Here is a 26,633-nt window from a genome sequence, read left to right on the forward strand (position 1 = left end):
GAATGTTTCATTTTGACTTTGACATATACAAGTCAGTCTCTCTCTCTAACAACTACAGAGAGAGAGAGAGAAAGTGTGTGTGTGTGGAGGGGATCTTTATAAGATGATGTTTAGGTCACAATAGGCATTAACTGATTATGTTTTTCTCAACTTATTGCCTGTGGCTAGCCTGACGAGCCAGACCCACATTAAAATTAAAATTACATTTGCTACCGCTAGGGTGCCTCTAGATTTCTAGGCTAGCCTGTGGCATGACATGATGCACATTCTGGGTCATAATGATCAATTTTGAAGAGTGGTGCTATTTTTTTATGCACTGTGGCGCATATTTCACCTGCTATAGATATCCATGTTGAGTTTCCCTTTCTTTTCTAGTGAAAGAGAAAAATGGACAAATAGACCATTTCAGGGTCCAGGTTAGATCGGTATCAGATTCAGGGCCTAGATATGAATATATGTATTCATAGTAAAAATTATGTCTCTGATCACTTCTTCTGTCTTGGCCAATGGCCATCTATCAAAACCTTATGGCATCTAGAACCTGATTAGGGTTCTGTGCTGCATAATCCTATGGAGGATATGTCCTTACTTTATATCCTTATGTGAGTTAATTTACAAAGGTAAAAGTAAATTACACATCACTCTCACTCTTTTTGGTATATTATCTGTTTTATAAATAGGTGACATAAGATATCTAGATAGTACACAACAATCCAAGTACAGACACTTTGCCAGCAAAACCATGCCACATTAGGCTTAATATAAGAGGGAGTTTGAGCTGTATACACTTCATGAAAGCAGGAAACATGACCTCATATTCCCTACATCCCTGTTGCTCAGTAGGATAAAAAACTCTGTGGAAAAACAACAGCAACAATGAGCACTGGGAGAATACAGCTGCCACAGGCTCAGCACTGAATTCAGTCTCAGGGATTCTAAGATTATCATCTTCAATTGAGATTTGACCCAGAGCATGTGCAACCCCACAGTGCCCCCTGCATGTCATATGGGACATGAACATACACAACATGTCTCTCAGGCTGCACTCAAAATTTCCCGTCCTGTTGCCTTTTTCTATCCACTTTCCCTTGACCTCAGTGTAAAACATCATGAAGATGAAGGTAAAGACAACCACTGTGTTAAGAGCTGGAAACGTTTCCCAATCATGAGAGGCCAGACTTTCTTCACAAAGTCAAACAAAGTAGTGAGTCTGGAAACCAGTCTGGTAGAGAGACTGTGTGGGGTGTAGAGGCTGTGTGGGGTAGAGAGGCTGTGTAGGGATGAGGTCAGTCTGGGCTCATGTAACGTGACTCTGGGCCAGACATGGCTCTGAGCTGGCGCTGATCCGCTGCTGCTGTTCCTGCAGAACTGCATACGGTTCTGATGGGTTGTCCTCTGTGGGCCTGGGTGATACAACCACAAATATGTCAGGACAATAAACACTTTTGTATGCAAAGTGCAGCCTTTTTTCTCCTGTCATAGATGCCAGGACAATCCCATAAACCTCTGTTTTGTGATAAACCTCATACTGTGTTGACGTCAAATACCCTTTTAATCAAAGAAACAGCACTGTTAGACATTTCAGTGGTATTTTACAGTAACTAACTGGCAGCACTTTTGCCAGTAAGTTACTGTAATTCAGATTTACAGTACCACTACTGTATCTCAATTACAGTAACAGTACTGTAAACCTTCAGATAAACAGTACTGTACTGGACACTATTCTATTATTAATATTACTATTAATAATTCATATTGTGTGTAGGCTATAATTATAATATTGTATTTATTTATCCTTTTAAATGTATCATATAGAAGTAACCTACTGCTGATCAAATTAACACAGCCAAACTTTGCAAAATATTGAAAAGTTTATTTCATCCAAAGTACACATTTCACTTCACCTTGGCCTTAAAAATTACTCCATTGGTTATAAACAGAGTGCTGCCAACAGTGTCAGTCTTGACACAAACGAAGAAAGTCACAATGGCTCTTCATCACCTGTCCTGGTTTCATACATTTACTTCCCTCCTTTCGAAGAATGTAGACAAGAGAAGATGAAAAAAAAGTATTGTATTAGATACATATTCAGTAACGTTAACAGTTATGATGAAGGTGAAGCTTTTTACATCCCCTTTAGGACATGCTACAACCATAGGTGATGACAGATCGAAGCAAAGACGTGTAGGGTTTTAATGTGAACACAGATTACTGTTAATGTTACAGAGATCGATCCTGCCCTCCTGCAAGCTAGCCGCCCACTACTGCTAGCTACTGGCTCACTTAACATGCAACACCAACGTTAAACTATTCAGCGCTATCCAGTCAACAACACTTCATTTGATAAAGACTAAATATGAAACAAAATAAACACACAAAAACACATAGCCCACTGGTATTCTAATGCTACCAACCCCTGACCTGGGCTAACCTAAAGCTAGCGTTAGCTATCTCACCATACCTCAGTAAATAACTACTATGATAAACGTCCAGCAGTTGAACTGCAAAGATGATAGCCAGAGCAGCTGCCAATTTAAACAAAACATCGCGAACCGACATTATACAGCTAGGTTTCAGGACAGGACAGGACAGACTACCAAAATCGGGGACGTCTAGCATGCTAGCACTTAATCAGTCACCCTAGAGTTTTTACATTGGCTAACGTTAGCTTCTAAGTTATGTCAATGTGCATTATGTCTGTTCACTCTGTTGGCAGAAAGTTGACGGTGTCATACTATATCGATAGCTGCTATTTTACCAAACATTGACGAAAAGAAGACCCATGAACAGGGTTGTGTCTGTTTTGTTACGGTGCATTTACCTTTTTGTCAAGTTCTCTCAGGTCCAGTGGCGAAACAGTAGCAGCTAGCCGTTGTAGAGGAACAAACTGACTTGTGTGGGGTCACAGGTGACGTACACTATCGTAATTTTAAAAAAACGGGTAACTTACCACAATTTTAAAAAAACCTGGTAACTTACCCCACTCATAACGCAAAATCACCATATTTACAGTAACTTACTCTAATAATAATTTAAAGTATTTTACTGTGTGATATGAAGTAAAGTACTGTAGAAATTGCTGAAATGTCTAACAGTGAGCTTTTAATAAATTATTATGACATTTTAAATACAGAATGTTTGTTACAAACTCTTCATAATTTCACATACAATCAATGTAATCTATTTAACATATTCATTAAAATACATATTGTACAGTTTGGTGTGAAAGAGAAGATCTGCTCCATGATTCATGTATTCCCTCAATATAAATTCCCTCATTCCCTTATATAATATCAGTGAAATAATATAAAGCACAATATAATCTCAATGGTTAAAACATGGTAATGCTAAGAGATAAAAGGATATGACCATGTGACACGAGACATATATGCTATTTTTAACCATACAAAGTGTATTTTCTGAGGTTATTATTTACTACCCGATTCATCTACAGTACTTACTCAGTGATAGTCCTTTTTCTTCTTGTTGTATGGTGACCTCTCCGTTTGTTGTGATGAATTGATCTCTCCTGATCCTCAGCGACTACTCCAAGGTTTCCTTTTCTCTTGAAGAATTTAGTAAATCTAGTGGATCTGGAGCTTTTCATGGATCCGGCATCAGAACTGGCAGACTCATATCCAGAGCTCACGGATAAAGAGCTGGATGTCGACGCCAGAGATACAGAACTGACGTCTGATCGGAGAGATGCCTGAGACGCTCTGAATGATGATGTTTCAGATCTGTTCTCAGCACTCACTGAGAGAACATAAGAGATATTTCTTTTAGTAGACATAGGAATATAAGATGATAGGAATATTAGAAAAGCATTGAGTATTGAATCTTATTGTTGAACCACATGTATTTTGAGATACTATGGGTGCATTCAGGTTTTTTAAAGTCCAGTCAGGTGTCACGAGTCAAATAAAGATACTGTATATTGTAACAAAAGGATAGCCACAGGCCCAGCCAGGGGCCTAGCCAGGATTATTTTATAGGGGGGGCCAGCTGGGTACAGACTTTTTATTGGGGTGGCACTACTATTTGAAAACTACTCAAAAAGTTTTGAAGATTTAGGATAGCCTATTTTAATAATTGCAATAAATTGTGCAAAGCCAACACTGATACACAGGTCAGTTTGTTGGCCACTCCAACATATTTTCCATAAATAGGTCAATGCCAATAAAAAATATTATGATAATGCACCTTACTTAATCAGTTTTATTCAAATGATGTTAACTCAAAGAACAATAATAAATACTACAAATATTGTATTTATATATTTGATCTCATACTGATGGCCAAACTATATTTCTTTCTGATATCCACTCCAAGTACTTGGCTGTAAGTAACATGGCTCTGAATTAAGAAATTAACCCTTAGAACCCTAGACTGTTTTAAGGGCTTTTTCACTACCTTAGAAACATTTATCCTGGTGAATGTAAGTGCCATACACACATGCTATATATTGTTTTTTAACAGAGTCTAGGCTACCCAGATCTGCCACTATTTCATGTATTAATACTTGCATTGATTTCATTTTGATTTTTAAATAATAAAAATACAAATAGAGTATTATAAAAATTCTTATATTTTGACATGTATCTCACCACTGCAAGCTGGCACATGTGTGCATAGGGCAGACTGTTGTGAATCTGGCAATATCATTGCCATGGTGGAGGGACTCTCTGGGGCTGAGCAAATGTGAAAAATATGTGGTGTGTGCCTTATGGAAATAAATGCCATTTTTTTATTTAGCCCTATGGCTACTCTATTTTTGCCCATTCTCACTACCTTTAGTTATAAGCAGTTATCCTGGTCATTGTAAGTGGCATTGACACAGTAATGAAAAATGCCCTTTCTGCGCTCCATATCTGTGACACGAACTGATCTGACCTGACTGAACCCGAGTTTGCAAGTTCTGTATACACTCATGATGATTCTAAAACAACTTTTTACTGCATTGTCATGAACAAAGTGAAGGCAAAAAGGTGTTTCTTTGTCAAATAAATTGGGATGCAATGTGAGTCTCGAATTGGATGCCATGCAGGAATTCGCTAGGATCTCAAAACCGGATTATGAACATGCTTTGCCATAGAGAAACACATGATAGCGTTGGATTATGAACATGCTTTGCCACCACAACACACAAAAACGTGGGGTAAGTCGAGCTATATGAAGTTATTATTTTGATGTCATTTCGTCTGTTTTATAACCCAGACAGATGCACTTGGTATCAAATGATAGCTCTGTGTCTCCTCTTTCACCTGACATGCGCGCCATATCTATCCGATCACGGGTTTGTGAGTAGGGCCTAATTCAAACGAGAGTAATGGGTGTGCAGCGTTGGTTTTTGTACATTATTTTATTTTGCAGTCACGTTGTCTGTTTGTATAGCCCAGAAGGAACGATATACTTGGTACCAATAGATAGCCCTGTGTCTCCTCTTTCTTCTGATATGCTTGCCATATATATGCGATCACGGGTTCGCAAGTAATTCAAACGAGAGTAATGGGTGCGCAGGTGAACTGTAAATATGAATCAATTTTATTTAATTACATGATATTTATTTTTATTTTCATACTTAATCGCACAGGCAAGTGTTTAGTCTCGTTGGAAAGCCCCACTTCTGCTCTGTCACACAATTAAGGTTTCATCTCGCTGCGATGAACAGTTCCAGAGCAATGTAACAAAGAATTCAGGCAAAGCAGCCTGCCTCTGCCTGACCAGCTATGGCAAGAACCACACGCAGTCAGCAAATTATGTATTTATAAAGTAGCCTAGGCTAGGCCCTATTAGCCTACCTGGAGCCATCTGGAGATATGTGCCTAATATGCTTGCATTTTACCCGAATTTTATCAAAATATTCTTGTAACAGCGTTCCCGCGGGCATCCGATTATTTTTGATCAGCCCCACACATCAATGTCAGAGCCTAGGCTACCTAACAAGGACAGCCCAACGCAGCTCACTTGGCTATGATTCGTGACACATTCTAACATCTTATTAGCATTAATGTTCCAACTCAACTCACCTGTTACTGAGGTTAAGTAGTAGACTAGCCTAGTCTACTGTCAAGTGTTTTTAACAGATGACTTGAATTGTCCCGCTGCTGCTGCTGCTGCACTAGGCCTACTCATGATGTGATCAGAACCGTAGGCTACACTTCCTGACTGGGCCAATGGTCATAGATAGAGTGCAGTAATTGGTTCAGTCCCTGCTTTGCAAAGTGTTGTCGAAAACGGCAGCAATTCTTTTTTTTTTACTTTTAACTGAACGGAGCTGGGGGGGGGGGCCAGCAGGGTGGCCAAGCTTTGACCAGTGGTGGCCGTGGCCCCCCCTGGCCACCACGTAGCTCCGCCCCTGGGCCCAGCATCTATGGTGCAATAAATAAGCCTCATATTGGACTGTTATTAAGGGAGGGTGAAGTATGTGCATGACCCCTACTCTGTGATGTATATCAATTATCTTTTGCCTGCTCAAATTCCAAGTTAATCTTTATAGGACAAGTAATATTCACTGTTAATAGTTAAATATTAGTGTTAGTGTATAAGCACCAATTAATAGTGCTAGTACATAATAGATTATATAGTGTGAAAATACTTACTATTAGGTGGAAGGAGTCCGTAGCTATTAGATCGCCTGGAAGGGGTCAGCTGTTCCACTTCTAGTGAAACTACTGGTTTTTCTAACTGTAACAGTTTCCCATGATTCCCGGCAACCATTTCCTCTATCTTCTCAAGAAGCTCTTTGACCTGGGCACTGTCACCTCTCTGCTTGTTGTTGAGGACGTGGTATCTGTTCCCACACTTGTCCATGAGCCACTTGAGGTTATGCCCTTCACTCTCAATGTGATGCTCAATGGTTGCACCTCCAAGCCAGTCTCCATACGTGAACAATATAAGGACATGTTTCCATACATCAGGGGCCTTCAGATGTTGCAGATGCTGCTCCATTGCTTTTCTCTTTTTATTTGTGAATGTCGTATCCACACGTATGACCAGTAGAAGTGCATGAAGTCCGGGAGAACACTGAGACATACTTGACACAATTTGTTTGGTCATTTCAGAGGTTTTCTCCAGTTGGTCGTTTCTCCACCATCCCGGGAGCTTCACCACGGTAACATGTCTGCCTGCCACGTCTCCTTCTCTCTTCGTACACTGAGTTGTGCTGTTTGAGTCAAACACTACCTTACCCAGGATGGTGTTTCCTGCTGATCTCTTCCCAGATCCTGTGTGTCCTAGCAGCACAATCCTCACATCTGAGAGATGGGGACCATCGCCTAACGGGAAAACAATTGAAAAACATCACTTCCTATCCCTGATTCTTTCTACATAATGAGTTGTACTAAAAGGGAACTATGAGGACTATTCACTGATGGCCTGATCAAAGCTCAAACTAAGAACACAAAACATGCTTTTTTTGGCCTCCAAGATTGTGTCGGATGTAAATGTAATAGGCTACATAGTAAGTAATTTCATCACCCACTGAAACTTCAGCATGATAACCCAGGTATTTATTTTAGTGTGTGAAAATGCAGTGACACCATTTGCTACTGCTTATAATATTATTATCATTATGATTATATATTTATTTTTACACTCACCCATTTGTAATCTCTGATTCTCTCTGAATTGTTCAACCTTCGTTGCTCTCTCCTTCACCCTGTTCTGTATGTCCTCCTTCGCTCTTTCATCAAAGATCTTTTTGGGAATTTGATAAAAATGTCCATCATTTCCTGCCACCATTTCATCAATCTTTTCTAGCAGCTATTTCACCTGTGTGTCATTGTCTATTTCTTCATTGTTAAAAACATGGTATCTGTTCCCACATTTCTCCACAACCCATTTCAAGGGTGCACCTTCTCTCTCAATATGCTCCTCGATGACCACATCACCAAGCAGATCTGCTCCCGTGAACAGCACCATGGTGTGACTCCAGATATGCTCACCAAGAAGCTCCAGGTGTTGCTTCAATGTTTCCCTGTTAGTATCTGTGAATGCTGTGTCTACCATGATAACTAATATTACAGTATGGGGGCCTGGGGAGCATAGAGGGACACTGAGCTTAATCCCCTGTGTTGTCAGCTTGCTAGTGTTACTTAAAGGGCAATTCCTTCCCCATCCAGGGGCCTCAACCATGGTGATCTTCCTCCCTGCTACTTCTCCCTGTGTCTTCACACACTGAGCCGTTCTCCTCAGGTCAAACTCCTTTCTCCCCAAGATGGTGTTTGCCGCTGAACTCTTTCCTGTTGCCGTGTAACCCAGGAGCACAACCCTCCGCTCAGAGAGAGGGACTGCATCATCTGAAAGATAATAAGATGAGTTTAATTTAATCAAAGATTGACCTTTGATAAGACATACATGAGCATTAATAATGACCTCGTTTTAAACATTTGAACTCACCCATTAGTGCTCTGTGATGTTTTCTCTGTTTCTCGACCATCTCAAGTCTTTTCATCTTTTCTTCTTTAATGTTCCTTTTTCGTTCTTCTAGCTCAACTATCCTTTCATTCCTAATTTGATAAAGACGTTTGCCATTCCAAGCAACCATTTCCTCTACTTTTTCCAGAAGGTCTGTAACCTGTTTGTGGTCAATACTGGTTTTATTAAACAGATGATATCTGTTTCCACATTTCTCAACCAGCCACTGGAGGTCTTTTCCTTCACTCTGAATGTGCTCCTCAACTGTGGTGTCACCTAACCAGTCCCCAAAGGTAAACAGCACTAAAGTGTGATTCCAGACTCTCTCTCTGAGAAGGCCCAGGTGCTCCTCTAGTGCTCTTTTGTGGGTCTCTGTAAATGAATAGTCCACACGCACAGCTAACAGTATAGCATGGGGCCCTGGGCCACACAGAGAGACACAAAACTCAATCTCTTCTCTGATCAGTCGAGGAGTATTTATCAAAGGGTAATTTCTCCACCATCCGGGAGCCTCGATCAGAGTGACCTGCCTGTCATCTACGTTTCCCTGTCTCTTTACACACTGAGCCATTGTCTTCAGATCAAACTCCTCTCTCCCCAAGATGATGTTTCCTGCTGAACTCTTTCCTGCCGCTCTGTAGCCCAGGAGCAAGACCCCCAGTTTGGAGAGAGGGAATGCGTCATCTGGCCAAAAGTATCACAAAAGTATCATTTCAGTATACATTCACCTTGTGGAACATTTAATATTTATTCTAAATGCAATATTAAACATTCCTTACATCTTGCCCATAATTCATTAGCAAAAATAAAGCTCACTGAAACAATGATACAATAACAAACATATATTATACCAGGATTGATGAGATCACCTTTTAACGTCCTGTGAAAATCTCTTTGTCGCTCCACATTCTCCATTCTTTCTTTTATTTGGTCAGCAGTCTCCCTCCTCTTCTCTTCCAGCTGTTGTATTCTCTCTGTGTTCACCTCATAATGACAGCCATTGTTCCCAGTCACCATCTTGTCAATCTTTTCCAGAAGTTCTGTGACCTGTGTGCCATCATCATTTTGCAAACTTTTGAGGATGTGGTATCTGTTACCACATCTCTCAACAAGACATCTAAGAGCTTTCTCCTGTATAAGGTGTTGTTCTATGCTGGTGTCTCCCAGTTGGTTCCCAGAGATGAACAGCATTATTGTATGTCTCCAAACTCTCTCGCCAAGAAGGTTCATGTGCTCTTCAGTGGTTCTTTGCTGTGTCTCTGTGAATGGAGAGTCCAGACGAATGACGAGCAAAAAGACGTGGGGTCCTGGTGGACACACAGACACACTGAACTCAATCTGCTCTTTTGTTAGCCTGGGAGTTTCCTCCAGAGGGTAATTTCGCCACCATCCTGGAGCCTCAACTATGGTGACCTGCCACCCGGCTACCTCTCCCTGTCTCTTCACACTCTGTGTGGTCCTCCTGCAATGAAACTCCTTTTTGCCGAGGATGGTGTTTCCAGCTGAGCTTTTCCCAGATCTCCTGTTCCCCACCAGAACAATGCGTATTTCAGAGAGACCTGTCATGGAGTGCAAAAAATTAAAAAAAAATTACGTTTGTGACCTTTAGAAAGAAGTTTATTAGCAGTTGTTTTCCCTCATTTTGATACCTTTCTTTTTCCTATTCTTGCCTTTGTTTTTTGTAACCCAACTTGGTTTTCTTGGAGAAAGACATTGCCAGTAGCAAAACAATTAGCGGCCCACTACTAGCGATGCTCAGTCTTTTGGTCTTTTCCACTATTTTTTGTATGCAGAAGTCAGACTTTACATTCATTTTGACATTTAATTTGTAAATGAAAATATTCAGGTAAAATAAAATATATTCCTTTTAAAGGGCCCTGTCCTCCATTGGGGCCCTAGTAATCAGTCCCACTTTCCCCCCAGTCCAACGCCCTTGGATCTGCTAAAACTCCTCTCCAACAGTTTCAGTTTCTCTCCGAAACTCAACATGGGCCTGCCTGCCTCAGCTGCCTGTGAGCAGCTTTTCAGCTGGATTACTGTTCACTGCAAAGGGAGCAAGGATGAGCGTGGTTTTTCACATAGATCTCCGTTTCCCGAGGTCACCGACATCAAGTAGACTGCTGTGGTACAAAAAACCCCGACAACAATCGGTTTTACCTAGCTCGAGTAGCAGCAACTTGAGCTAGGTAAAACCGATTGTTTTGGGGGATTTTTTCTTTAATTTTACTTACATTTTAAATGAACTTTTTACTAAATGATAGGCTACTAAATGATTAAATGATACATTTTACTTTTACTTGAGTACATTTTCAGATCGGTAATTTAACTTGTACTTGAGTAATATTTCATCAAAGTATTGGTACTTTAACTTAAATACAATATTTTAGTACTTTTTCCACCTCTGCCAGTTGGCAACAGATGCTTTCGTTTTGTTATAAGATGTAATGTTAGAATAGGTAGCCTAATCTCCAAGTTATTATAAAACAAGGTTTGATTTGACCTTTAGTTGCTAGTGTAGGACCAGTGCCTGTGACATCTGTCGACAACAATACTTTTTATCGAGCGGCGCTTTTCATGCAGACAATGATTTGGCCTTTAGTCAGCATATCATCAAAATTAGTTTGAGCTGTTATTTTAAGGTAAAAAAAAAAACATAATGTTGCTTTTAAAATATTTTTTCTCAACCCAACAAAATGCATTGCTTAATGAATTAAGCTGTCTTCATTTAGACATCCAAAGAAATGTCTTTAATTCATATACAGTACATCAGGTCAACAGTTCTTTTTTTCCCCATTGTTCACAGTAAGGTCTGTCAACACAGTAAGTACAGTAGGCGGGTCAATATAGGGTTCAACGTCAAAAAAATTGATACAAAAGTTTTTTTTATGGATTCTGGTACTGTTGGACATGCTAAATAACATACTAAAATACTTGGGAAAGGGGTTGTTTTCAAAATGGCCGCCAAAATGGCTGTCAAGAGGTTAAAATGGCTATATCTCAATTACTATTCAGCATACAGGGGTGAAATTGATGTCAAATTGTGGTCATATTAAACAAGAATATGATTTTAAATGGTAATGGAAGCGTTAGCGTAAATTCTGTCAGGAAGACTCAATGCATGCGTCACTCATTCATTCATTACTTCCGACCAATCACCAGTCTGCATCAGCCTTTATAATCACTTTACTTTGCACCTGCCTGTTGCTTTCAGGTGCCGATTTTCGATGTTCCGTATCCATGCACGGGTAGCTAGTCATTCACTTCGCCACAACTTTAACATGTGATGCAGTCATAGTAGCTTAGCCTACCTTACGTTCGCTTCAACCGAGTTGGACGCATCTCACCAAAGTCTCGGGGGTTTCTATGTAGGATAGTAGCTCGTAAACGTCGGAGAGTAAGGTAGGCCAAATTGTTGCCACTGTTCGGGTTGTCCGCCCGGTCTTATCAACGGAAAGAGACAAGTTCCGCGGCTTGAAGGTTCTCTTTCACCCTAGTCTCGTGTTAGATCCTAGTTGCTTAATGAGGTTAACGTCGTATCGCTAACAACGGAAATATGGTTGCTAAACTTTTCTGACGAAAACCGTCAAACTTCGCTGTTAACATACATGTACGGAACCGTTTAAAAACTCCGTTACTCCAGTTATCGACACTCGCGATGGTTTCCTTGCCAAAGCTGCCATGATGCAGCTTTGCTAGGTCCACATCTAGGCAAATTGTCTCGCCGGTCAGGCTGTCGTGTATGGAAGGCCAACAGGGACAAAAGTACTCTTCCTAGTCCCTGTCCCTTTCTAGGCTACTGTCATTAACCATACTATTTCCGATGCACCTGAAGGCCATATTAATCTTATTTTCATTCTCCTGTCTGGCTGATCATTATTGTCTGTCATTGTCTGTTACTGTCATTGGTTATGTACATAATATGTAGGTCCATACATTGTGTTCGTTGATTTAACTAACGGCAACGTAAATGTATCATGGCTGTTTATTTGCCTGCCTGCTAGGTCCTTTTGAAAATGCTATGTCTCCTCTCTAACCACTCCATTCCTCCTTGCAGGTCTTCAGGCTGTAGGGACTAGAACAAGATCTTTCCTCAAACTCTTCTCTGCCAAAAGAGCAACACTTATAGCAGGCACAAACTCTCCTTCAGGCCAATACTGCACTCACTCATATACTTTTCCAAGCACAATGCACTTTGCTTGTCGTCATTCGTAATCTCCCATTACGTCACGGCAGCCGCAAGCACAGGGATGGCATTCCTTCCCATTTCTTCATTACTTGACATCTTAATAATCTTTCCATTTCAGGAGCAGCTCCTCTTCATTTAATGTAAATGCCTCTCTCTCTAATTTAAGCGTATGCATCTGTCGGCAGTGGAGTACTGACCCTCACCGTAACTATCTACTTCATGCAGGGATGCGGGGCTGGTTCACGTAGGCCTATAGCCAAAACTTTCATCGAGGGACAGTGCTTTGGTTCATATTTAATCTTACTTCATCCAGGTCATGTGATGTCAACTTATTTACCTCCTCATCTAAGCTATACGCTAACCCTTCATGTCTTTATCCCACCACAGTAGGAGCAGCAGAATAGTGAACTTGCATTGTTAAATCATTAGATTTTGCAATTCACTATCGAATATCCATATGTCCTCGAATCTCAATCACATAATTCTCAATCGTCATAATCAAATCAACCAGCAATTATTAGGCTACATCACCAATTCACTCTAACTATTTAATTTACTAGGTCTGTGATGCTGGATCACATATTCTAAACACCCACTTACTCTTGGCTCTGGAGCAGTGCTTTGCTCACATTTAATCTTATTTCACCCAGTCAGCATGATGAGGATTACTCTTCCATCTCTTGTCTTTATTTTAGGTATGCTAAATCATCCACAGCGACCATCCATAAGTGCTAGTGTACTCCAGCTATGTATCTGTTGATTGTATTTTGTCTTGTCCTGTTGTGTCCTTAGGTCTGCTGCTGGTTAGTTAACCCTGGCTCTCTTTTCACTCCCCATCATTCACTCCTTGAAGCCGTGTTCCTCATGGCTTTCTATGGGTTCATGCGCTCTGGGGAATTTTGTTCTGACAGCCAGGTTCTTAACCCTTCTCAGGATCTGGCTTGCTCAGCCATCCTCTTCTCCTCCCACTTCTATGTATTTCTGAAACATTCCAAAATGGACACCTCAGGTTCTGTTGTCATTATCAGAGATTCTAAAGTAAATAACTCCTCTGTCCCTATAATTCTATGATCAACTATCTTAAACTTCACCCACACACTTCTCCTAATGCACCTCTTTCTTCTACCCACTGGGTTATCTATGTCTAAACAATGGTTCAGAATCCGCTTGTCGACAGCGGTTGGTAGCTGCGGGCTCTCAACCTCCCTATATACTGGCCATCCCTTTCGCATCGGCGCTGCAACGTCAGCAGCCGCTCTAGGATTACCTGCATCTTCTATCAAGTTGCTCGGAAGATGGTCTTCGTCGGCTTACGAGTCCTATATAAGACCTCAGGATAAAGCCCTTCTAGATGCGCAAATAGCTCTTGCAAGTGTCAAATAAGGTAAGCTACCTTTCAAAGGTCTGGTGGTGGTTATTCGGCTCGGCTAAAGCATTATATTAATTACGATGGACCCGAGCCACTCTTCTCCAGTCACTACGCACAGCCGGCACTTTAGGCACAGAATAAAGTGTTAATACATTCTAGTCACTACGCACCGCCGCCCTTGGTCTAGCTTCTGCAAGCAACCTCGGGTAATCACGTCACAACAGTTAATTTCCTTTATCCTTCCATCACCCCACTTCTCATCATATACATACGCGACTCGACAGTCGACTCGAATCGCATCATCAAATCGCAATCATCAATCGTTATCCAACCGAACGATCATTAAGCACTTACCACGGGGATTTGCACCACATTGCATTACATCTTGCCGTGCAAGAACCGAGCTTATGAAAGCTCTGAGCTCGTGCAGCTCCCCGCTGCAATCGCTGCAGACCATGCTGGTTATGTCTTCTGTACCCGCAAGAGAGTACACTTTTCCTATCATCTGTTCTTGGTTTCATTTCCTTTCATGAATCACTTTACTATTAACGAAGGATTTGTCTCATATTAATGTTCTCTTTGATTATGCTCTATTCCAGGAAGTGTCCCAGCCTCACGTCTACCCTCTGGTAGGCCTTTCCCATCTTTCTCTTTGGGGGTAGGCTTCGCCCCTGCCGTATTCACCCGGCAGGATCTGCGAGGGTCTCCACGCTTCGGGTCCTGGACTGAGAACGATCATTAAGCACTTTCCACAGGGATTTGCACCACATTGCATTACATCCTTGCCGTGCAAGAACCGAGCTTACGAAAACTCTGAGCTTGGGCAAGCTCCTCGACTTCGCTGCAATCGCTGCAGACCATGCTGGTCATTTTCCTCTGGATGTGGCTTGCTCATGGAAAGTAATCACATTTAGGGGTCGTACTTAAATCGTATATAATCAGTCATGGACACTACACCGTGCTGTTATTTTGGGTAAGTCAACATAATTAATTCATTAATCTAAACCTGGCTTGTTTACATTTCTATCCTAATAGTAGGCCTATACGTTGTGCTATTTAGCTTCTTTAACATGGCTTTACCTCTGCCGGATGGACAGTAGTCTGTTAATTTCATCTCCTCTACATCTTGTCCTTGCAGCTTCTGTTCACCATTGAACCGTAACAAATGGAGTTCACAAACTGTAATATTTTACATCAACTTGCTTATCAATTAAGAGCTAGCTACTCCATTTACTAGTCACAAGGCTCACAAGAATCTATGGACTGTATGGTTTCTGAGTTCTTAATTACTCACTCAGCAGTAATGAGCATTTTGTAATCAATGTACTTCCTCTTGCAAATGTCTGGTGGCGGTTATCTAAATTTAATCTTATTACTCATCTCTTCGTTCTGGTGCCCGTCTGGCTTGGTCGCATTTGTGCAGGTCATAATCTTTGACTGCAAGCGCTATTTCTTCTGCACTAACCTGAGCTTCTGCAACTGCAAGCTCATTGTCCACCGAGCATTTGCAACTGCATGCTCTATCCCGCTGCACTAACCCTGAGCATCTGCAACTGCGAGCTCTATTCTGCTGCACTGACCCTGAGCATCTGCAACTGCAGGCTCTATCCTCTGCACTGACCCTGAGCATTGTTATTGCAGGCTCTATCCTCTGCACTGACCCTGAGCATTTGTAATTGCAAGCTCATCGCCCTGCACGTTGTTAGTCAACCCTTAAGCTAAGCTTCTGCAAGCACTAGTCACTCAAGCAGTCTCGTTCAATGGGTTGAACATCTGCAAGCGCAATTCCCTTCCATAACTTTAAATCAATCATAGAATTTGAGTCACAGGTGGTTGAATCCATCATCATAATCATCCACATCAAATTATCAGTTTATTTTATTAATAGTATATTCTTCATCTGTCTCTGCTGTCTGTCTTGCTTTCTCTGATTCATCTCCCGAGCTCAACCGGATAATACAACATGCACTGTTTAATGTTGTTATGCTTTATTTCAGAGAGGATAACCATCTAAGCATTCTCGTGGGTATCTTTTTCTTATTCTTTGGGGGTAGGCTCGGCCCCTGCCGTCTCATACCGGCAGGATCTGCAAGGGTCTGCACACTCTGTGACCTGGACCGAGGACGGGGCCTATGCCAAAGACTGCCTTATTGTTGCTTATGCCTTTTGTATATCCTTTGATGGATTAAAACGTGTGTTATCTTTCATTGTACCTTCCTGAGTCTTTCTGATAGAAATATTGAAAATGTTTCAATGCTCTACCTTTTTCGGCCATATATTAAAATCAATGTGTTTTAATACAGAGCAAATGCAGTACAGGATTATGAACCATCTCCATGGCATGGAGGAAGATAAGACATGTCTTAACTGGTGCTATCTCATCTAGAGGTTATATGCTTTTTAAAAAATATGTAGTTTAGGGTGTTTGATTTGTTTTCCCTGGACTGTATGCCAAAATGTATCTGCTTTACACTAGATTCGCCTATACAGAATAGAGGGCAATGTATTGTTCATGGCATGGAGAAAGAGATGGGACATGTCTTAACTGGTGTTATGTCTCATCTACAGGTTATATGCTTTCATAAAATATATAGTTTAGGATGTTTAATTTGTACATACCAAAATGTATCAGCTGTACACTAGATCCGCCTACACAGAATAGAGTAGCCTATGTATTATGCAAAGTGTGGTGGAAGATGGGAACATAAGTTGATTGATGTTATATTTCATGTACAGGGTATGCTATGCTTTTAGAATATATACAGTTCTGGTTGTTCTATGACTTTAGAGAACCATAACCCATGCATAGGCATGCATAATATATTTGTGTATGTAGCAGGGTTAATTATGCTTCCCTGAATTTCCCCATCGTTTCTATAAGTTCTATAGACATATTTTGTTTCCCACGCCTCTGAGGTACAGTAGGTTGGAGGGGGGTCTGGCTTGGGTGTGGCAGGGGTTGGTTCCCACGCTGAAGACCCCTTAAGTGTTCATGTAGCCCCCTCCTCTGCCTCTTTTGCTACTGTCCTGAGGCAGAGGTATGTGGAGTCTTGCATACAATACATCATATCTTTTATATACTTGTATTGTGCATTTTTCACAAAGAACTGTTTTCTGGTGTTGCACACCTTATATAGCCTACGAGTTACGTTTGTTTAATCACTGTTTTTATGTTACCTCAGTTTTACATGCTACAGTCTGCTAACGTGGCTGCAGGTGTAGCGGCGTTAACTAGTTAGCTTACAGACCTGGTGAATTGACAATGTATTTAAACGTGGGCTACCTGTTTGATTGGCAGGTGCTGTGACGCGACTGGCTCGCTCCCTGCCTGATTTGTGTTTGTTTTGTCCTATATTCCAGGTATGCCATGTTTGTTTTATGTACTTTTGTTATTGTCTTTTCACATGTACTTTTATGGCGATTCACGCCTTTAACTGCGTGTCTCGTGGTCTTGCCGCTTTCTTTACTGTCCTGAGGCAGAGGAGCTGTGACGCGACTGGCTCGCTCCCTGCCTGATTTGTGTTTGTTTTGTCCTATATTCCAGAGAGCAATAAACAGTATAATCAAGGTCGGTTGTGGCGTCCATCCTTTATACACAACGCAGAGTGATCGAGGGAGGGGAGAGACGACCTCTGTTACATGTACATCAAAACATGTTGGCATCTATCATTAGGGGGGAGCTAATTAAATCTTAAACTATATTTAGTATATCAGAAATAATTACTATATAATTATCCATCATCCTCCAGTCCTCTGAAAGGAAGTTGTGCAGATTGTCACATTGTTCATTTTGACATGTTCAGGCAGCAGTGAAGCGTAATCCATATCTACATTAACAGAAGAGTGTCTTGCAGAAATGCACACAGTTACAGCGGATAACTTTCAAAAGCTGTGAAGCTTTAGCCTACTAGCAAATTCAGTTGGAGGGAGACGTTCTGGCGCAAGGACAACCTTGAGGGTGTTGTGCCTTATGTTGTAAGAGAGTCTGTGTACTTCCACCAAAAAGTACAGCCATCACTTGGCATCTTAATTCACCAATCACCTCTGTTGTCTGATTGGAAGTAGTGAAGGCAACTCTCCTCTTCTGGAATGCTGTCTTTTGCGGACACCAGAGATCCTAGAGATTAAAGTTGACATGATATTTTAACTTTATTCTCAAAATGTTGTGTTTAATATTGACATGTCGACTTTAAACGACATGTTGGGTTTGGCTTCTCATCATGGCAAAAATATTTGTTTTCTTCATGTGTGGCCCTAATAGTCTGTCATATGTATGTGACTGAACTGACAGAAAGTCGTGAAAAAAAAGGAAAATGAAATGATGTCTATTGTTCTCTATGCTTTAAGTAGACTGAATTGGCAGCAGTGTTGGGCAAGTTACTTCAAAATCCTAATGTACTATGCATTACTTATTACTGTCATTTCAAAGTAATTAGTTACATTATAATATTACTGTCTCTAAATTGTAGGGCATTACAATACTATTGCATTACTTTTAAGTTACTTTCACCAAAATATCTAGAAATATGGATTTGCCATTCTAAATGCAGTTTATTACGCTCAATGCAACTCATTGCTCTTCCAATGGAGGGAGATGTGGTATAGCATAATGACTGAGCTAGGCTTAAGGCTAACAACATACAGTAAGAATGCAATAGGCGCAGTGCTCATGATGCAAAACAAGGAACAATCATAGTCAGAATTTTGTTAAAAACCGACAAAAGGTCAAAGTCTGGTAAATTGTGATATAAATACTGTATGTAACTTTAAGGCCTAGGCCTGCATAATAGAGAGCCCAGTGTTTCCCACAGAATTGAATTCTATTTGTGGTGGTAGGTTTGCAGAATTAACTTGAATGCAACAGTTTTTAACAAATTAGCGCAGCGTGGATATGATGCCAACCAGATTTAAGCACAATTTAGCACAACCTGGAAAATTATTGTGTGGTGGTCAATGTTGATATTGTGGTGGGCCGCCACAAATAAGTCAATGTATGGGAAACACTGGAGCCTATTGTAAATCAAAGCTTAATAAAGACATGTCAAGATGGTGGCCTACTGGCCATTTCGGTGCCCTAAGTGAGTGGCTTTGAGTGAGTGACATTTAAATGATAACTCAAACACCTAAAGTAAAATAAAAGGCCTATTATACAGACCATTACTGTGTGTTTTTTAACATTAATTTCTGAAGAAATGCTGTTTTCTTATAAATGGTGCACGGTCACTTTAAGAGCATTGATCTTTACGTTTTCATAATGCCCTTTTGCCAGCTCTTGTTTACAAGCCTTGTTTGTTGAGTTACATTGATAGCACAATATTAACAATAATATGCACAATGTTAAGTTGTTTTAAGCAGCCTTCATTGCTTTGGAAAGTATGCAATGACATGTTGCTTCACATTTCGTTTAGCAAATAAAAGTGAATGATGAGCCTGGTATCCACCTAGCTATCTGAATGGATTTTTTTGTCGACTTGGCATATCATGTGCTTCATGTAGCCTAAATGCTTGGGAAACGAATTATTGAAGACCCACCAATTCCATTCTACTAGTACTACGTGGTGGAGATTGAGAGAACCCAAAAAGTATCAAACTTCCATGTACCATGGTGTTAGTGCATTCTGACATTGTAAACGTTATTGATGAAGAGTGAAACGCAGTTTGCAGTAAAGCTACTATTCATTGGTTACATTTGGGTGCCCCCTCTGTCCTTTGGTGCCCTACGCAAAGTGCGTGATGCGCGTGGTGGGAGAGGTGGCACTGCCAGGCTACACAATCCTTTTCTGCATTTCTATCCCTTTATTCTCTTTAATTCAAGTTCACAGCTCAAAGCTGACATGCACTAGAAGAACATAGTTTGTGTTTTATCAAGAATAAAAAACATTAGCGTGGCACCACTTTAGATGTTTCATTAAATGACTTGCTATTTCGCGAGGCATAGTGAGATCTTCCGGTTTCGCACACAAAGTGGACTAACTGTTCTTCATATCCTTGTCTCTGACAAGCTAAAAATAATGAGCGTAGGCTTATGTCCATCCCGCAAATAGAGTCCGACTTTGAGTCTGCTGCAGCCACAGTCATCTTCAACCAGTATCAGGAGATACTATTTTTCTCGCGGTGGTTTTTAGCGAATATGTATCAAAACAAAACAAGCGCTTACTTTTGGGTTAAAATGCATTGTAACGCGCGTTACTGAAGTTTGTACCGAGTAAATATTACCCAAATTTTTTTTTGTAATGCCTTACATTACCGCGTTACCGCAAACAGCAATATATTACAGTAATTAAATTACTTTTGTAACGCATTACTCCCAACACTGATTGGCAGTATGGTTGGAAAGTTGTGGAAAAGAAGGACTAATTACAATTCAATAGATTATAATTAATTCATGACCTTTTGTTACGCCACAACCATCTTTTTAGGGTGGCATGATTTAATGAAGGATTGTGTGACATATATGATTCAGTGACCTCTAAATCTGATTAAACATGAAAAACACTTTCCTAGGCTGAATAATGCTTCAGATATAGCCAAAATTAGCTTCTGGTGGCCATCTTGGACGCCATCTTAAAAATGATAAGTCTTTGAAAATGATTAAACTGATACTTTAGTGTGACATATATGAATCAGTGACCTCTAAATCTGATTAAACACGAAAAACACTTTCCTAGGTTGAATAATGCTTCAGATATCCCAAATTAGCTTAGTGGCCATCTTGGACGCCATCTTGAAAATGACCCCTTTACTGGGTTCAGATTTTACTAGATTTTTAATATGTTATTAAGTACATCTAAAGGTATCATAATCAGTTGAAAAAACTTTTGTATCAATTTTTTTGAGGTTAGGTGTATTTTTTTTCATATATTGACCCGCCTAGTGTAACTGGTATAACCTGTTCCAAAGCAATGCTTCTGATGTTGTTGATAATGACTGTTAGCCTAAATGGCAGAGAATTAAAACCAAAGTTCCTTGATCAGGTTCAGCCCTCTCTGATTGAAACATCCAGAATAATGACCACAATTTGACTTATTCATGCACCCTTAAAACTAATGTGTTGTCCCTATCTGGACACAGAGATGTGTTAAGAAACAACACAAGTTGTGTTATTTTCAACACATATTGTGTAACAAATGAAAAAGGAAACAACACAAACTGTGTTTTCCCTATCTGGACACAGAATGTGTTAAAAACAATGCAAGTTCTGTTGTTTTCAACACATTCGTTTTAAGAGTTGAATGTCTTACACAGTCAAAATAGCTTTCAAAACACTTATGTTGCATTTATTGTTTATATATTTAATGTTCATATTTGTTCTTGTTGTGTATTTATTTGGTATCCTCAAACGTAAAAAGCAGTAGCATGAAAAGGAAAAGTAACTTTTTAACTCACCCAAATGGATATTTTCTCCATTGTTGTCCATGATTTGTTTTCACACTGTCAACTGAACACAAGTCGCCAACATTAGAGCTTACAATGAAAACATCATTGTAGAAACTAGGCTATGTTTTGCAGAAGAAACTAGGAAGAAACTAGGCTATGTTTTGCAGTCTTCTCAGGACATTTCTTAAGAGTAAAGAATGAGAATCACTTTTACATGATTTACCAATCAACTGAACACTCATCTACTCACATTCTGCTCTCATCCAGAAATACGCTTACAATTAATCCTTTCTTGTAAATGTAGCTTACAAGAAATGAAACGCAAAGTGCAAGGCTACTGGGCGTTCGCAAAATGTGGACATGCCTAAACATTAGGCTACTGCAATCACACCGTTGACCCCATATTGATTTAATTGTTCAGACATTGACAATAATTATTATTTGTCCTACCTCAAAATATATACAGTCCTTTTATTCCATTTCTCTCGGCACTCGGCACCTTCCACCAGCACTCCTGTCTACGTATGTAACTTCTGCATCAGTAGGAGGAAGTGAAAGACATCACGTGTTGGCATATGATCAAGTAAGCACAATAACAATATCAGGTTGGGCAGGAGGACAGTGATTGGCTGATACTGTAAGTCTTGCAGCCTGAGGAACAAAGTGTTTAGAGGAGGAGCTTGCTTAGATTGGAGTGCCTGCAAGCACCAGTAAGACTATCACAAGAGTTGCCAAACAGGCAGACAGATGCCATTTCAGGATGTGAAGATGGCTGAGAAACAGCAGGTTGTCGAGAGGTTTTTGTGCTGTCATGTTTGCTCTGAGACATTTAAGGACCCTGTCTCTCTTGGCTGTCATCACAGCTTTTGTCAGACATGTCTGTCTAAATTCTGGAAACAAGTAAAGAATAGAAACTGTCCTGTCTGTAAGAGAAAGTCATCCAAGGAGAAACCAGGAATTAATTTCTCCTTGAAGGAACTGGCAGACTCCTTCAATGGACGCCTTAAACTGGATAAAAACACAGACAAGGGGAAGGAGGTGGTGTGCAGTAAACACACTAAAACACCAGCTTGGTTCTGCGTGGACGAAGACAGGGCTGTGTGTGACGACTGCCAAAACCCACCAAAGCACTCTGGACACAAAGTCATACCCTTAGAGGAGGCTGTAGAAGACATGAAGGTAAGATGGCAAACAGGGTCATAAAAAAAGACAGCATTTCTAATAGGTGGTGGTGATATAGCATCAGGAATGTGGTAAAGATCTCATGTGAGTAAAGGGAGTGAACTGGACTTTGAACAATGAGTAACGATTAATTAACATGTTCGCATTTTGTGCAGATACAGATTTTCAGATGATTCTGTTAATCTCTTTTATGCCCTATGTAGTTTACAGAGATATTTGTCTGTATTAAATTTATTTTCCTTACTTTTAAGGCTATAAGTTAATGCTAAATATAAAGCCTGGTTGGATACAGATCCCAAATGGCAAAATGTGTGTGCAACCAAGCTGCAGTCTTTTGCAACATAATATATGCAGCATATTCATGTTTAATCATTTATTTAAACATTTAGAGACGTAATTTATAGGCAAAGTACAAAGTCAGTGAAGGAGCGAGGTGTCTCATGCATGAGCTACAGGTATTGTGTGGCCTGTGAGAGCATTGAGTTGAGCAATGTTTGTGTTTAGTATCTTCAACCAATAATAGGCTATAGCATATGGTTTTAGTATATTTGAGATACCAAATAATACACCTACGCCAATTATGGTGTCAATGTTGAAGAGAAATCTCAAAGCAAATACAAATAGAGAATTACCTCAGCATCTGTGTCTGTGTCAGGAGAAACTGAAGTCAGACTTGGAAAAAATGCAGACAAATCTGCAAAAATGCACAGATACTGAAAAGGTTTATAAGGACATGGTGCAACATACAAAAGTGAGTACTTTACACTTTTACACTTATTTACTTACTTAAACACTTACAATCTATTGTTGCCTGTATGCCTGTTGCCTGTTTACATTTATAAATATGTGTATCACTGCGTACAGAGCCAGCTAGCTGCTACAGAGAGAAGCATAAAGGAGGTATTTGAGCAGCTCCGTCAGTTCCTGAGAGGAAGAGGAGGCCAGACTGACTGCACTGAGGGAGGAAGAGGAGCAGAAGGGGAAGATGATTGGCAGAGAAATAAAGACCCTTCAGGAGCAGATTCAGACTTTAAAGGCGAACTTGGCAACTATTTCAACGTAATAAACCCGTTTAGAAATCATTTGGATGGTTAAATGACCTGTTCCGGTGAAAATGGTGACTTTCCCCTCTGCGCCTATCGTCCTCAGGCGGAAAACCAACCTTGCAACATTGAGACCATAGATTGAGACTACCGTCCCGAAAAGAGAAGTGAGAAACAAGAAACTAGTTTTAAATCGTGTTTCTTACCTTGTAACATCCACATAGTTCTGCCAAACTTATGCTAACCGTTCTAAACAAATCCATGTGCTTTATCGTTACCTTTTCCCACAGTTTGAAATAGCATAATGCACAATTTCTCCAGCAGAGGGGGAAATCCTGCCAAGTTTCCCTTTAAAGGACTCAATTCAGCATGTGAAAAATGACCTGAAGCAGGCATCGTGCCCTTTCTCAAGGTATAATGCTGTTGTTTTATTGTTTAATTGTTTATCCATATATAATCACCTACTCTACTCATATGCAGTAGGCTATACTATATTATTTTGATCAATATTTGTGTTTTATATTGTAGGGATACCAGAGCACAAAGAGCAGGTAAGTCATCATGACTCCTCATGACTCTTCTCCTCTGCTGTCAGTTGTTCTGTCTGTTGACTGAGTTCTGTGTGATTGCAGAGCCCAGTGCACACTACGGGACCCACCGCTGCTATCAGGGGCTCTGATAGATGTAGCCAAGCACCTGGGCAACCTCAGGTACAGAGTCTGTGAGAAGATGGTGGACACTGTAGAGTATCGTAAAGTACATGTAGCAGGCCTGATCTTGAGGACCTCAGTATGGGTGCAGAAATGGTCTGGTGGCAGCAATTTCAGTCATTTTGTTGAATACAGTTGTTAAAAGCGTATTTTTAGTTCAAAACGTTCAAAATGGCCTATAGCAACAGATGTGAAGAAAATACCATTTTGATTTCACTCACTCATGGTTTAACTTGTGCTTAGTGTGTGAGACAAAATTAGTAAAACTAAGTAAATGTGCTAAGTGAGACTCAAAGATTAGATAAGGTTATGTTTTTGACTTCTCAATTCTTTATACATAAATATAGCCACAAATGCTGCTAAAATTCAAACAAAGCTAATACTCAATAATCGATACTGAATTATATTTTTTACAGACCCTGTAATCCTGGACGCCAGTACCGCAAGTCCCCGGCACATTTTGTCTGAGGACCTGACAAGTGTAAGAGAGATGGAAACCAAACAGCACCAGCTGGAAAACCCAGAGCGCTTTATGAAGTATAATGATGTGCTGGGCTCTGAGGGCTTCACCTCAGGAAAGCACTGCTGGGAGGTGCAGGTGGGGGACAGGAGCCAGTGGAGTTTGGGTGTAGCCAAGGAGACGGTGGAGAGGAAGGGAGTGACATTCTTAGGTCCAAAATATGGGTTCTGGGCTGTAAAAAAGATTAATGATGAATATATAGCACCTCTTAAGACCCTCTCCCTGAAGACTAAATCTCAGAGGGTCAGAGTGCAGTTGGACTATGAGAGAGGAGAAGTGTACTTCTACGACCCCAGTGACATGTCTTATATTTACACTTACAAGGTCACTTTCAAGGACAAGTTGTTCCCATATTTTAGTACTGAAGGTGATGAAAGTGAAACAAGTTTTCAGATCTGCCCCTTTAAGGTATTCCTCACAGTGAAAAAACTTTGAATTATAGTTTTAACAATGTACAAAGTAAAAAAAAAAAGTTTAACTTAAATGTTGGAATTATGCCTAAAAATTATTAATTTTGTTCAACCAAGAAACTCTTAAATCTTGTTAAATAATCTGTACTTGCTGCTTAGATGTCAGTAGCAGCTGTACTATATTGACAAAGCAATGGCAAAACGTAAACTTTACCTCCAACCACCGCTAACTGTGCAGGTTAACTTTCTTACTTGGACTAATATGAACATCATCAGTGGCATTTGATCAACTGCATATGGCCTACTTTTTGCAGCATCCAACTATTATGTTTGCCATTATTCAAGTGTATCTAGATTGCAACTCCAGTGCAACTGCCAAGCATTTTCAGTCACAATGTCTCCCACTACATCTTTTCTATGGTCAAGTAGCAGCAGCTCAAGCATACCTCGTCCACTAAGATCAAACCATACTAATAAATCAAAGTGTATTGTATTTCAAGGCAGTATTTTGTGTCCACACTGCTGTTTAAAGAGATTTTTGCTTTTACGTAAAAACACTAACAGTAAGAATGATCATTCATGTTTCCTCAGAACGAATATCATTAGTGTACAAAGCTTGTAATTATGTAACATTGATATGTTACAGTTTTTAAATACCAAACAAAATTCAAAAAGTTCAAATCTTGTTTCTCAAAGATGAGCTTAATTTATGTGACATTAACTAGTTTTATCAGTGTTTCAGTATATTTCATGGGGACTTCCTGTACAGCCTTTTTGTCAGTACAAATCCAACCCATCCATTTGCCGGGGCGGTCGTAGTGTAGCGGTTAAGGAACTGGGCTAGTGTGCAGTAGCCTGAAAGTTGTCGGTTCCCGGCTTCCACCATTGTGCCCTTGAGCAAGGCACTTTACCCCAAGTTGCTCCAGGGACAATGTAATCCCTTGTAATATAGTTGACATATGTAAGTCGCTTTGGCTAAAAATGCGTCAGCCAAATGTAATGTAATGTAATGTAATGCCTTACCTGTCCAGCTCCTTGTAATGGTTACATTTGTGAAGCCGTTGCTAATTCACTGGACTCAGAATCACTGAGATGAAGAGGAGAAGTGTAGAGAAAATTACAAGTTTACTGCAGATGGGGCCCCAGCTGTGACACAACTGGCTGGGGCACCTGCACCATACACCGGCGCCCCGGGTTCGATTCCCGCCCCGTGGTCCTTTCCGGATCCCACCCCGACTCTCTCCCACTCGCTTCCTGTCATTCTCCACTGTCCTATCAAATAAAGGCATAAAAAGCCTAAAAATATATACTAAAAAAAGTTTACTGCAGATGTGTATTCACCTGCCACAGACAGTGGTGTAATATCACTCTGGGCTCACACAAAACACAGAGACATTTTCAAGAGTTCGTCCAATCAC

The 26,633-nt window shown here is 40.4% G+C and overlaps 2 protein-coding genes across 4 annotated transcripts; one reads left to right on the top strand and one right to left on the bottom strand.

The window, feature by feature from the left end:
- Positions 1-289: 289 nt before the first annotated feature.
- Positions 290-23,282, bottom strand: LOC143107610 (GTPase IMAP family member 8-like). Of its 3 annotated transcripts, XM_076271503.1 has the most exons (12): positions 23,165-23,282; positions 21,801-21,883; positions 21,360-21,411; positions 18,016-18,090; positions 9,288-9,977; positions 8,401-9,102; positions 7,602-8,300; positions 6,603-7,277; positions 3,462-3,756; positions 2,822-2,918; positions 1,905-2,031; positions 290-1,403 (listed from the first exon to the last, which is right to left on the bottom strand). In XM_076271503.1, exons 3-7 carry the CDS (start codon positions 21,388-21,390, stop codon positions 7,765-7,767), a joined length of 2,034 nt encoding a protein of 677 aa, XP_076127618.1. In that variant the 5' UTR covers positions 21,391-21,411; positions 21,801-21,883; positions 23,165-23,282; the 3' UTR covers positions 290-1,403; positions 1,905-2,031; positions 2,822-2,918; positions 3,462-3,756; positions 6,603-7,277; positions 7,602-7,764. The 3 variants fall into 3 exon arrangements, with proteins under 3 accessions (XP_076127618.1, XP_076127619.1, XP_076127620.1); XM_076271504.1 differs by lacking the exon at positions 18,016-18,090; XM_076271505.1 differs by lacking the exons at positions 1,905-2,031; positions 2,822-2,918; positions 8,401-9,102; ... (3 more) ...; positions 21,801-21,883; positions 23,165-23,282 and having other exon boundaries at positions 7,602-7,767.
- On the top strand, positions 22,119-25,854 carry LOC143138838 (zinc-binding protein A33-like). The gene is made up of 5 exons (XM_076299258.1): positions 22,119-22,136; positions 22,281-22,529; positions 24,104-24,126; positions 24,208-24,326; positions 24,702-25,854. Exons 1-5 carry the CDS (start codon positions 22,119-22,121, stop codon positions 25,238-25,240), a joined length of 948 nt encoding a protein of 315 aa, XP_076155373.1. The 3' UTR covers positions 25,241-25,854.
- The last annotated feature ends 779 nt before the right edge of the window (positions 25,855-26,633 follow it).

Source organism: Alosa pseudoharengus, unplaced genomic scaffold (assembly GCF_046254945.1).
Source record: "Alosa pseudoharengus isolate Yale_2024_CS ecotype anadromous, Long Island Sound unplaced genomic scaffold, YU_APseudo_1.1 YU_APseudo_1.1_scf_10, whole genome shotgun sequence".
NCBI classification, from domain to species: Eukaryota; Metazoa; Chordata; class Actinopteri; order Clupeiformes; family Clupeidae; genus Alosa; species Alosa pseudoharengus.